The sequence below is a fragment of the Sinohyriopsis cumingii genome, chromosome 10 (genome assembly GCF_028554795.1).
Source record: "Sinohyriopsis cumingii isolate HCF-2022 chromosome 10, ASM2855479v2, whole genome shotgun sequence".
Classification (NCBI taxonomy): domain Eukaryota; kingdom Metazoa; phylum Mollusca; class Bivalvia; order Unionida; family Unionidae; genus Sinohyriopsis; species Sinohyriopsis cumingii.
In genome coordinates, this window is record NC_142970.1 from 81,986,021 (window position 1) to 82,000,049 (window position 14,029).

General features: G+C 38.3%; 1 protein-coding gene across 1 annotated transcript; it reads right to left on the reverse strand.

Moving 5' to 3' along the window:
• Window positions 1-3,414: 3,414 nt before the first annotated feature.
• On the reverse strand, window positions 3,415-12,874 carry LOC149790476 (uncharacterized). The gene is made up of 4 exons (XM_089973228.1): window positions 7,614-12,874; window positions 6,773-7,237; window positions 4,632-4,753; window positions 3,415-3,423 (listed from the first exon to the last, which is right to left on the reverse strand). Exons 1-4 carry the CDS (start codon window positions 7,897-7,899, stop codon window positions 3,415-3,417), a joined length of 882 nt encoding a protein of 293 aa, XP_089829354.1. The 5' UTR covers window positions 7,900-12,874.
• Window positions 12,875-14,029: the final 1,155 nt, after the last annotated feature.

Sequence of the window (14,029 nt, forward strand, 5' to 3'; positions counted from 1 at the left end):
CATCGAATGGTCGAATCTAGTCTATCTTGCAGTGTCCAGAGTACGAAGGATAAATCAGCTTCGAAGAATTGTTATTGACGGAGTCAGTGACGAAGCCAGTGACGGAGTCATCGATGCAAGCGTCATTGATAGAAAACTCTCGGGTTACCGCCAACAGGATAAAAAAAAAACAGCGGCGTTTTGATATTGATGCCGAATTAATAATTGCGTTACGACAACAACAGAATAATCACTGCGCGAGTTGTAATTGTGTAATGCGCTGGCGCTATTCGGATAAAGACGCTCGCCAATTTACCGTGGACAGGATCGATAACAGTCTCGGTCATGTCAAAACCAATGTGAGATTGACCTGTCTTGAGTGTAATAGACGCAACGGCGCTAGTTAAGACCACGCGGGGGCAATTGAGTATCGTCAGGTATCACTTGTAGTCGCTCGCGTGTAAACCCCCGCTGTGGGGCAGTTGAATCCAGTCTATAGATCGGTGGTCTACCAGTTGATCGTGTTATCGTTGATATGTTATGTGTGGTAACACTCCAGATAGGATCAGTAGCTCTTTTTTTACCGCCTTCAAGCTCTCCTGGTTCATATAGATATCTAACAGTGACATCGCCGAGAATCGGCTTGGAAACGCTATCTATTTTTGATCTTCCGGGTATATACTTTTCTTTAATCGCGTCGCTGGGCTTCATGTTGATTGCTCGGGTAATCTCGTTATTTAACGCGGTAATTACGCCTGGCAACCTTTTGACCCATTCACGAGATCGTTTTTCTTGGATGAATTCCTTCGCGTATTGATATCCAAATAACCGTTCAGCAAGAGTCCGATTGAATCGTTCAACAATTGCCTGATCACGATGTAGCGCAGTATGACCTCGTCGTACCGCGACGCTATGATGTTTCAGCGTTGATAAAACAGCGCCGCGAAATTCACTACCAGGATCAACTTGTAATAGATTTGGCCAGCGCAGAGGGCCTCTTCGATAAATCCGCTCAAACGCATCGGCTACTTCAGTTGCTGACTTAGTTTTTAACGGCTCCGCTTGTTTGTATCGACTCGCAACATCAACTACGGTTAGCGCGTATTTGTAACCGTTGTCATGCGGCAGAAATAGTATATCATCCTGATGAACTTCATTAGGTACGCTGACATCAAAGCGCGAGAAGTTGATTTGTTTAGGCGGTGGTAGATAGATTTGCCATATAGCCTGTTTGGACAACCAATTAGACGCAGTGGCCCTCGTTACTTTTGCAGCGCTTGCAAGCTTACCAATTGCGGCCTTCCCCTTCCAGTATCCTCTCGGAGAATAATAGATAGATTCCATGTTGTTATTATAAACGCTAGCGTTTTCAATTACCAGCGCGAGAAGCTCCGCTTCCAATCATTAATTTACCGTTCTTAGCCGATTTTACCAACCATGAAGCCAATTTTTCCTTGAAGGATTTATCAGGAATAGCATTTAACGCGTGAATTAATTTTACGTCCGCGATATGACGCTGTTGCAGATCGCTACTTTTGTAAGCAACATCATGAGCATGACACGCCTTATCGATAGCGTTTATTGGGTACTCACCGGGTTTGGGCTGATTTTGATCATCGAGTCTAATATCTAATCGTGATCCGGGGCCACAGTAGCTATATCCTGGGAGGTGTTTTTCTCCTGGATACTTTGCCCACGGTGTTCCGGGGAGTTTTGATAACTTGGCTGCAATATCACCTCCTCGCTTTTTTTTAAAACATCCCCGGGTTTAATAGAAATAAATCTAAATTTCTTTATACCGCATTGTACACACTTGCCAGTAAGCGCCGATCTGTTATTTCTTGTTGTAACGGTTGTCATATCATTTGTGCCAGTACGCACTCTACACTTTACACAATATAGATCAATAATTTATGTATAGAGACATGAATATAATTGACTTTTCAGCGACTAAAACAAGAGAACCAGTTAAGCATGTTGCAGCGTTACCAAACTCGATCCGGATGATTATCATCGGACCATCTGGATCCGGCAAGACGCAATTGTTACTCAATTTAATAATGAGATGGATGAAGTGGGATAAGTTGTATTTGGTTGCTCCTAGCGTAGATGATCAACGATGCTACGAGGTGTTGAAAGATTTCAACGAGAATGCATCAGCGATCGCTAAAAAAAATGTTATTGAGTTTATTACAGATATCAATGATGCACTAGGTATCGATGATATTGATGGCGACGTTAACAATTTAGTCGTGTACGATGATGTTATGTTAGACAATCAAAAAAACCCAGCTAGGATATTTTCCAGAGGCAAGCATAAAAACACTGACGTGATATATGTCACTCAACGATACACTCAGATTCCAAAAGTAATCAGAGACAACTGCAATATTCTTGCTGTATTCAACGGCGTTGATACACACACGCTACGAAATATTTGGCAGACATGGTGCGGCGGTGACATGGACTTTAATGTTTTTCGAAACTTTTTTAGTCATGCTCAGTCGACCCCACATGGATTTGTAACGATAAATTTACATGACCCTCGGACACGATATCGTATCGGACTTGACCAAATATTCGGTTAAATTGCAAGTAGCCACTTAGCAGCGGGGGGGGGGGGGGCGATGACATCGACGCGGTCGTCGCTGTGTTTACCGGACGCTGACGACGCTGGGGATCGGCGCGCAGAAGGTATCAATTAAACTAAATGACGATTGGACGATCCCCCTACGACGACGTCGTCTTTTTTTTTACCGGGCGCTGACGACACCGGATCCGCTGAGTGCAGAAAGTATTAATTAAGCCAAATGACGATTGGACAAAATGTCGGATTCGCCCCCCCTGCTGCTGACTTTGCAACAGCAGGTTTTCGCGGCGTATATATGGCAATTATAAACTGGTTAAAATTTTCTAAGGTCTCTTATACTTTGTGTGAAGATTAGTTTGCATTTGACTGTAATTGCAATTATTAATTTCCAAAAACAATAATTTCCTTTTATGAATATTAATTGTAAAGGAGAAATGACAATCACGTCATAGTACACGCAATCTTCCATACACTCCATATCGATACAAGACATGTATATGCGTGATATAATATCATTGACGTCATAATGTAATGATTACTTCATTTAAACCTATACACTAAGATTCAATTTAACGAGAGTGGGACTACTTTAACATTTAACGAAACAGGTATTCCGAAGAATGGAAAATTTTCATCCCAGGAAATTGAATTTTAAAGATTGTTGTCTTGTCAACCGATAAAGAGTTTTTGTTAAAGAAATTATGACAAATTAATATTGGTAATCATGATCAGAAAAGTGTGCTTCTGTATAATTTCATTTTTGTAATTAATACCAAATTAATTTTGCTGATTCAATGGGGTTTAAATCTCGCTTGAAATATACAGTAAACATCCGTCCTACACTACTACTTCAGCTAAAAAAAATGAATCAGCAAAGACAGATGGTCTCTGATAATGGGTATCTGCACGCTAAAGATGGAATATTACCATGGTTACGGTTCATATATTTTGGGTTTTATTCATAGTTCGTAGCAAAATAGCACATGCATCCTATTAACTAAGGTTAGTTCTGCTAAGACGTACTTTGTTAGTCATAAGTCAACACCTACATCAGCAAAGACGAAAATATAACATGGATTTCCATGCCATATTTTACGTTTATTTTATTTGCGGAGTAATTATCGGAGACCCATAATCTATGACGGCGTATATAATGATCTTGTTTTAGCATCCCTGTGGTACAGATGTCCACATTAGCTTGAACTACAATATCATGAAGAAGAGAAACACAAAGTAATGACAATTCAAATTACTGAAGTTGTACATGAAACTGAGTTTTAAAAAGAATTTAGAAAGGATATTTATAGTCATATATTGCACCACAGTATGTTAAAGAAAGCCATTGCTGTTTAAATGATCTAATTAAATTGACGCAAAATATATAAGTGCTTTTTTATATGACGCTGCTAACTAATACTGCTTCAGGATGACAAGAAAGGGATTTGTGTGTGTGTATGTGGATTTTTAACATAGCTTTAACAATTTTTCAGTCATATATCTACGCTATCTTCAGTGTGACAGTTCACAATGATGTCTAACACTTGGGCATCATTCCGCAGGCATGTAGAATTATGTTGAACCCAATCACATTATCCTGTACCCGGCCGACCAGTACTAACACAAAGTTCTTAATGCTGAGCGCCAAGACCTCGTGCATCCGGGACAGATACTCAAACTACTTGGCCACCGTAGCGGTCACATGAAAAGGGAGTAACAATAAATCTGCATAGCGTTTAAAAGTAATGTAAATTATTACGATAACGAATTTGCACCAAACAATGGTTCACAACGACAACAACGAAACATTTTCACTGTGCTTTCAAAATGTTATAGCAATTGCTACATATGCCTAAAACATAACTACAATAGTGAATGTTCTTTTGCAGAACCGAAGGTGGAAGGACCAGAATGAACAAAATAACGAATGTATGGAGAATTGAACAACATGCAACACTAATAAATTCCACGCCTTTAATCTCCAAAAGAATTAGGGAAAATAAATAAATTTTATCGAATGTGCCCCAGTGTTATTAATGTTGTATCTGTGAAAAATGTACCTTACCGTTGGTATTACATCAAGATGTGTGCCAACAAGAATAACATCCCCCTGTCTCTGGTCGGAATCGGGTTCAATAGGTAGAAACACATGTGAGTCTATAGAATTTAACCAGTAGAGGACATGATCTAAAAAGAAGGATACACGCAAGAATAATAAGGAAAATCAAAAACATGAGTCGTGTTTGATAAATATGTAGGTCCCAATACTATCCGAAAAGCAAGTTCAGTCGATGGACGTCCAAAATACTGTGCATATTTGATAAAAATATATAACGGTATTGATATTTAGTTAGGTTCTTTACACACACACACACACACACAGATATATATATATATATATATATATAGAGAGAGAGAGAGAGAGAGAGAGAGAGAGAGAGAGAGAGAGAGAGAGAGAGAGAGAGAGAGAGAGAGGAGAGAGAGAGAGAAACTCAAACGCGAATGTCCGCAGACAATTTCAACTGCCTGACTGTAGAGTCTCTTATTTCTGCTTTCAAGGTTTATTACGAACGAATTGTATGATGGACGTCGTGGGAAGCGACAATAGGGACTGACGGACATATGTAACATTTTAAATGTCCTAAATATTTAGGAAATGGGCACACCAATTAATAAATTGCTTTTATAGTGCCCTCCAAATCAAATAAATTTATCTTGCAAACACACATGCCAGCGATATTTTAATTATGCTGAATGATTCTTCAATGATTTTAACTAGCTTCTTAGAACGTAAGGATAAACTTGCAGCAGAGATGCCCTAGGTGTTAATAATAGATACATATAAACAGCAGCTGTAATACATTGATAACTTTATCCGTCCTCTACATCTTGTTAAGATCACTTAGATAGATAAGCCGGCTATGTCGGCGAAAATACAAAGTCATCGTCGATTATTAAAGAAATTTGTAATATGTCGACTTCGAGAAAAATGTATATACTTCTCGACAGAAACCACTGGTCCCATCTTGAACTAATTATTTGTTTTTATGTTGTTTATAACTACAAGCTGACAGTTCCCACTGATAATTTGCTCTACGGTTGTTTGATGTTGCTGCCAGAATTCAATGCATCGGTCGAATTAACAAATGAGCATAAGTTTGGTCGTCAGAAGCTAGTTTTTGCAGCCAATTAAATAGCATATGTTCTCTTCATCAAATTAAGCCGGCTACAATCGTGTATAAACACAAGGCACTAATCATCAAAAGACGGCATCACCAAACTTATACAAAAAGCAACCAAATATGATCGATCATTTCATTTTCCAAAGTTATGGGTCATTTGAACATATGTATTGTGTCATGCAAATGCAGTAGAAAAGCAATTTTTTAATGCTTACAATGGCTTCTAATGTCGGCATAAAATGCGAATTAAATTTACAATCTCTTGAAACAACAACTAGCAAAGGCTAAAATAGAAGAAGGCTGCAAATGATTTAGAATTATCGTTATAGCTGATCCCCTTCTTTTAACAAAAGACATTTAATTTTATGATTTGTATTAAATTCTCTTTTACCTTGATGCATTGATAATGTTAAGTTAATCTTAACTGTATGCAATACTTTAAATATTGTGGAAATTGTAGCTGTTTACAGCTGCATATTCTTTAATTGAGAGTTATTAATTCAAAAAATTGGTGACAGGTTCCTGTTTGCCTATGAGAAACTTCTTTCCCATGGTATCCTCATTAAGAAGTCTACTTTATTGTTTCAAGCAGCCCAAACTCAAAGCCAATTTAATTATTTGTAAGCATGTAAAAATAACAAATATATAGGTGGTGTAGGCTGTACATACAACATACTTTCACTATCACATCGATAAGATGGCAGAATATTTGGTATTATATCACGTTCAAGCATTTATGGATAATGGTGGGCAGCAAAATATAAAAATAACATTATTGCAGTCACGATCAACACAACTATATTACAAAATGTCATGTACAATTTTCGTGAGCTTCTTTAGTATGTGTGCTGTGCACACTAGAACAACTAGAATGATGCATAGTCTCTGCGTCAAAAAGAATCAAATTCACTACTTTGTTTAGAGTCCAGTTAATATTGCGTGTACGTAAATAATTAAATTTGAGGACAATCTGCTAAACATAAATCGCAATTTTAGATGGAAACCAGGGACAGATGGCACTTACCCTGTACGCTGCATGGTTCGTTCTCAGTCGTGTCTAAGACAGAGATGTCGTTTCTAACTGGATCTCCCAAAGGTATGCTCAAGTCTGTTACCAGCAGATATATAGTTCTCCATGAAATAAAGGTCTGATGGGTGGTATAGTAGAGAAACTGGCCAGCAAAATCCATTATCGTAAGAGGAGACAATAAGATGCCACGGGGAGTGAAAGACTGTGCTTCACGAACTAATTGTCCGATTTCCAAATTTGTTTGAACTGATTTAATTCCCTCTCCTTTAGTTTCTTTGATGTGAGTTTTATCTGACACAGGAGCATCCTTTCCTACAGTGGATTTATCCTCTGAAGTTTGTACAAAGTCGTTTCCACCTTCTTCATCGTTGTCTGCACCTTTCTGAGGCTTTGAACTTTGACTTCTATCGTAATCATGCAGTACTTCTATCATACTATATCTATTTAATTCAGCACGATCTGAAAATAAAGATATTTGTCGCAAATTGAATAATGCTATCAGTTTTAAAACTGAAAAAGATGTTTGCAAACCATTTATTACGAGAATTCAGCGCTTATTATTCATTGTCCCTCTGGCTGATAAAACTGAAAAGAAACGATGATTACCTGAAAGTACACCGCATTGGATAAATATGACAATTAGATAGATAGATAGATAGATAGATAGATAGATAGATAGATAGATAGATAGATAGATAGATAGATAGATAGATAGATAGATAGATGGATAGATAGATATATAGATATACAGATATATATTAATTACAGACTAAATTGGAATACTATACTATATGGAAACATTTGTATTACTTTGCTGTGGTCTGTATATATATACCTAAATATATCTCACTCCATTCTCCTGTGTCATGGTTTATTTGTAGATGATGAAAGTCAATGCCATCTGTTGATTTGGTTTCATCTTGTTTTACTTCCTTTCCAAGCAAGCGTTTGACAAGTGAGGTCTTTCCCACACCTTGATGACCAATTACCATTACACGGATATTGTCTACCTTTATTGATGCCGATGCTATAGCTTCTCTGTACAGTTGTTGCTCCTTTTCGTTCAGCCGATGGATTTCTGGAGGTAATTCTATAAAGATATTAACAAGGATTTTGTACATTTAGAGGTGACAGTATCCAGTGTCGTTGTAAACATCAACTTGTCTTTCTTTATTTCATTTAACCAAAATTGCAATAACCGGTACGTAGATTTGGGAATAATTGCAAATATACTTTTCCAAATCATCATCTTACTCATTTATTTGGAAAGATCATAAAGACTGTTTACACTAAATACCACATCATGCAGTGTTAAACCTTAAAGATAAAAATTTACAAGGCTATCAATAGCGTTGTTGCTGCTACTTGTGGGACCTGTGTGAATATTTGTTGTGCTCTTAAGTAAGATCTATATCAGCTTAGTCAGACAACTAAAAAAGAGCCGATGCTTCTACACTGGCAACTTTTGTGTGTAGTTGGGATTGTTGCACTCTTATGTAAGACATATTTCAGCTTAGAGAACTTACGTCTGATGTTGGTCAGTTCCACCTTTTCCAGGCGAGTACAGGCACATATATAGAGATATGTTACACTCCTCAGGGTTTTACTACTTAGTGAAAGGAATGTCAAGTTAATGAGAGGTATCAAGCCAGGTACACTATACTTTCGTGTTATATTGCTCAAAAAACAATGTTGCCTGAAGGCATTTGTGGACGAATGAGAGCCATTGATGCGCCAGTTGAAAGCATGTAAATGTTAATTAGATCATTCATGATGTTATAATGACATATCATCACGTCAATGTTACTCTGACACCTGGTAAATCCGCATCAAAGTTTAATTATGGGGCAAAAATAACTCTGAAATCAGCGGTATTGCACGACAAAAATAAATTATCGTAGACTGAACGTCAGCTCAAACACTACAATGACACCAAGCAATCAAAAACTGGTGTTCGACTTGAGCTTTCTGCGAATGCACTGGGAGACAGAATAAAAAGCTGCGGTATATTTCCGTTTCTAGCGGCTATACCACCGCTAATTGCATCAGCGGCTCCCGCTATTGCAAAAGCAGCTGAACCTGGTGCCCTTGGAACTGCTGCTGTCATGGCACTGAAAAATGCAACAGGATACGGAGTGTCCCGAATCGGCATAAACACCTCAAAATAAGGTCCGGGTCTAATATTACCAAGAACGCGGTATGGTCAAGGTCTGGGACTGCCGAGGACGCTTTGTTAAAGCTTCCCATCTCCAGTTTTGATTTACTTGATGTTGCTCGACGATTAAACAATAAATCGTCAGGGGAGTGTTCATGCGTGATCAGTTACTGGAAAAATCAAACCATGTTGACACCGGTATTATTAATCTCGATGGACGATCTCGTCTAGGTACTCCTTGGGTTGCATAGGCGGGTGATCAACGTGGAGTTGTTTAATTTGATTCGCATGGATTGGCGCCACCAAAAGAATGTTTACGGTATAGCTGATCACCAATCTGGTATTCAACATTACCAACAGAGACAATAACGGATCTACCAATATGCAGTCTAGAAGTACTTGCTCTACCTAATGTTGTGTCAAGGTCATCAGCACCGCCTCACAAAGTTGTACATGAGTATACCGCCCGTCATTTAAAGCAGGCTAATGGTTGCTGACCTTTTGCACCTCGCCGATGTTGACACAAATGAAGTTGTTGTTTTTTCAGGATCAGCAAGGACGGTTAAAGATGAGCAATATCCCGTTGACAGATATTATTCTGCGAGATCCAAGATAACTTGGTGGTGTTTACTAAAACCGGTAAAATTAAAAACTCGGAGGAATCAATTCTAAGAATCATGGGAGAGATTACTAGAAGTATTAGATGACTCAGAGATATAATGTATGGCGATCTCAATATTAGCAGAAATACAATTACCAATGTGAGAGAACCGAAATCAGACCATGACGTGCCAACAAAACAAAATATGTGGACAACAACAATACCACGATCAGAGGTGAGACCAATAAATATGTTGCTAAAGCCGATGATGCAATGCGTGAAATACACGGACAACAGAACGTCCCGATGATGACCTCGTTAATGAAAATCAATGATGGAATGATCACGTAGACGTTTGAATATGCTAAGCATGTAACCGCGTTTGAAACTTTTCGTAGAAACATAAATAGAATTATGGATAACTGCATTGGAAATCTAACAGTAATCAACATCAAGCTCTCTGAAATTCACATACAACTTGTTGATCTAGTCAACGTTAAAACAACAATCGAAATTATTAACATTGAACTCACCAACATCAACTCAAGAATCAATTTGATAAACACTGATCTCGATGAAATCAAAAAAATTGCCGATGGTGTAATTCCCACGATTCCTCTCATCAACATGGTATACACAGTGGAGACTGGATAAGCAACATGGTCATCGCAAAACAACTTCATCAAACATACCCCTGAAGTTGCCGGGAAGTATAGGATCTCCCTGTTTAGCGCCGATAAATTTAGGAAAATATTTTCCTCATTTCTATGGATTCATTCCATCGATGGATCTTCCGTATACTTGTCGGTCGTGTTAAATCAAGGTGCCGAGGTACGATTCATGCTGGATCCAAAAGACAAAACCCTAACCTTAATGATATATTGGTGGTGTCTAGAATTCTTAGCGAAAGAACTTTAATTGATTACGTAGTATAACACATTATGAACCCCTCACAATCCTTTCGGTATAATCAAGCATGTGCGTGGAAGGCATCGCTGGAAGAAATTATCGACGAGCACATGACAAAACAAAAATATCGCAGACGAATCATCGTCATTGACAATGTTGTATAAGCGGTTTCCTCGCTGGTCGCTGAAACAACGACGTTAATCGACAAATTATCAGCGACGAACTTGATACAGCCGGTGGTTGAATCGGTGTCTCTGTTGTTGTTGGTGTTGCTGGTAAACTCAATATTATCGCAAAAAATATATACATGTACCAGTAAAAAATTACACAAGCACACATAAATAACTTACGCTGAGACATATGCGTGCATAAATATATCATCGACACTGGCAGCGGCGTTAAACGACGATACAGTATCATACAATGAATTTAATGCAGTTAGGGATATTTATTATTCCTCTCACAAGAACACCAACATACCATTGCCAACGTTGCCAGTTCCACATTTATAATACGTCGCATATATAACAATGACCGTGGAAATAACCACACGACTGGAACAGGTCATCGCTAACACAACACCGCCGACAACCACAATGATATCAGCGAGGTCAACACGACCAGAATTCGATGATGATTTTCCAACTAAGATAAAAGCTCCTAATGGTCGGTCACTGGAAATGGCACTGGCACAATTACGACTTTAATATAGTTGGCCAAATATCAGAGAAAATTCATTTAGTGGATTAGACGCTACTAATTTGGTGTTATTTTCACATGAAACCGCATCTGGCAAGCATGTCCTAACCTGGGAAGTCGTTACCAACGCAACAGAATAGCATCAAATCGAACAAATAAATGATGAACTTGAACGTAGAATTAAATCAAGTGAATCAAATTTGTCTATCAAAGTGCATGTGCCAACGTTGAGTGACGCCGTATAAATAACGGCGGAAACATTTTGAGGCATACATTTATGCCGCTGACATATACAAAATGTCGATCAGAACCGTGCTAGGATGGCGCTGGCAGCACCAGCTGTTGTTAAACCACAACGTACAAAACGAGAGACCGTCCTTATAGCCTGTTATTTACAGAGTATGATGATCTACTCAATAATTTCCAACATCTGGATAATAAACTTCTTCAAGGCGAATAAATAGCCGGCGAGATCACGAGGTTGAACAAAGAGATCGGCGAGATCTAAGAGATCTGTTTGAGAAGTGTATACTTGAATATCCTAAAAGCGTATTAGATCAAGTATCAATGTTATAATGATTCATCTAGGAGGTATGAGTCGCCATGCTTTACTTTTAGCATTACATATTTATGAGCTAGCCAGACACGAGATGGATACCGATCAACAAAATATATTTTATGATCATTTTAAGATCACTGAAAAGACGTATTTAATAGATTTAAACGACCCGAACTTGATTATGATAAGATGAAGCAGATAATCAATGATATAGCTGACCAATATCTTCCGAAGATTGTTGCAGTATGCGAGAAAATAAAAGACTCTCCAGATATTCTTCGATATGACAACGATCCAACAGGTGGTAGTCGTCATGTATCACTGGGAATTGTCAACATCACATGGATGATTTCTGTAAATCTAGTCTGTGACGCAGTCGACGGTAGCTATACAGCGTTTGGGCAAGAATTACAAGGGCAGGCCAAGCATGGATATGTTCTTTACAGTCTTACTTCTGATGTCCCACGGGGTCATTAGATTGTGTCGATGCCCACTAATCCAGTTTTTTTTTACGATGTAATGAAGCATGGCTGTCACAAACTCTTTTTCGTCTAACTGTCCAAAACGGTAATTTATTGAACACACGTAGTGCAGCATTCACCGTTAGTTTGTATGTGCGTGACCGACCCTGAACGGCCTCTCTGGGCCAGTAACGTAAAAAACAAAAAAAAAAAAGCATTTTTTTGTCGTTAATTTCTTTTTGTCGTTAAAGATTTTGTTGTTGTTTGCTCTATGCCTACTTGGGGAATGATTCTCATTGTGCAAAGGTCTTAATAGATTCCGATACAATTTTGTTTAATTGTCTCGAACGTGCACTTACAGCCGCTCAAGTTGCATACTGTCGAAATAATTCTGATCGTATTTTCTCAATGGTGCTTGCCTGTGGAACAAATTTAGCTATCTCATGTTGTTCCTGTAAATCCGCCAATGACGATTCCATTTCGAGCTGGAGTGATTTGATGAATCTATAATCTTCCGCTATTGTATATCTGCCCTCTTCCCATCGCTGCTGTATCGTCTCAAAATCGCCGTTGATATTTTCAATATCAAGTTAAAGCGCGAGACCATCTTGCTGTAATTGCTCAATCTCAGAGATAATCTCGTTAACATTTTCTTGTTTCATTATAAAAATAAATGTATTTCTTTAATAAAAAATTTATCAAGACCGATTCTATAACGTGTTTCTGGATCGTGTAAACGTACCGTGAGAAATCCATGCTGGGTTTTCTGAGCATGCGCGAAGAAGGTTTAAAACGTAGATATGTTCATAAAACGTAGATATGTTCCGGGACACCATGTCTGATGAATATTTCAAAGCGTATGTGTCAACCCCGTTAAAAATAACCAAAACATTGCAATGATCTCTAATCACTTTGGGAATCTAAGTATACCGCTGAGTGACGTAAATGACATCAGGGTTTCTATGTCTGCCTCGTGCAAATATTCTTTTTGGATTTGATTGTTTGTCAAGTATGATATCATCGGAAACAACTAGGTTGTTGATATGTCTATTAAGATTCTCGACGGACGGCGCTTCATCGATGTCTGTGATAAATTAATTAACATCGTCTTCAGCCGCTGTAGATTCATTAAGTTCTTTAAGAACACTTTAACATCGTTGGTCATCTACGCATGGCGCTACTAAATAACGTTTGTCCTATTGGAACCACCTCATTATCAGGTTGCGCAGCAATTGAGTTTTACCCGACCCAGATGGACCAATTATAATAGCTCGAATGGAATCTGGTAACATTGGATGATGCTTGACCGGTGCTTGCTCCCCTGTCTATGAAAAATCAATAATGTTCATATCGTACAAGTATCATATTAGTTATAATCATGAGTTTATATTGTGTTTGATGCAAGACAGTCACTGGTACAAAATTTCTGAGATCAACCGTGTCGAAAAATAACAATCCGGCACTAACAGGTAAATGTGTAAAATGTGGCACATAAAACTATAAGTGATGTTTCCTGTTGCAACAGTGGGTATCGATATTGCTAAGGCACTCTGGAAATACATAGAACGCCATGGGCTAAGAATCCTGTGGAAAAACGTCTTCCAGTATTTAATTATTGTACTCCAGGACCTCGCCTTGAAATCAGATTTGACGAAATAAATCAACCAAAACCAGGCGAATAAAGATCTACAACGACATATCGCGGATGTCAGGTGATATCGATAAAGAATAGAAACATATGAGACTCACTCGCGAATTGGTTGATAAGATAGGTTATGAAAAGTAAAATGGTTTTGGCAGCGTAGCTCCCCCGAGCTGGTAATTAAACGCCAACAATTACATAATATAGTCTGTTTATTATAGAGGA

Excerpts from the sequence above, each read along its gene's own strand:
- LOC149790476 (XM_089973228.1), bottom strand. The coding sequence starts at position 7,899 with ATGTACAAAATCCTTGTTAATATCTTTATAGAATTACCTCCAGAAATC. Across the intron at positions 7,238-7,613 it reads ATGGAGTGAGATATATTTAG|ATCGTGCTGAATTAAATAGA; the intron begins GTATATATATAC and ends CTTTATTTTCAG. Across the intron at positions 4,754-6,772 it reads CGAACCATGCAGCGTACAGG|ATCATGTCCTCTACTGGTTA; the intron begins GTAAGTGCCATC and ends CCTTCTTTTTAG.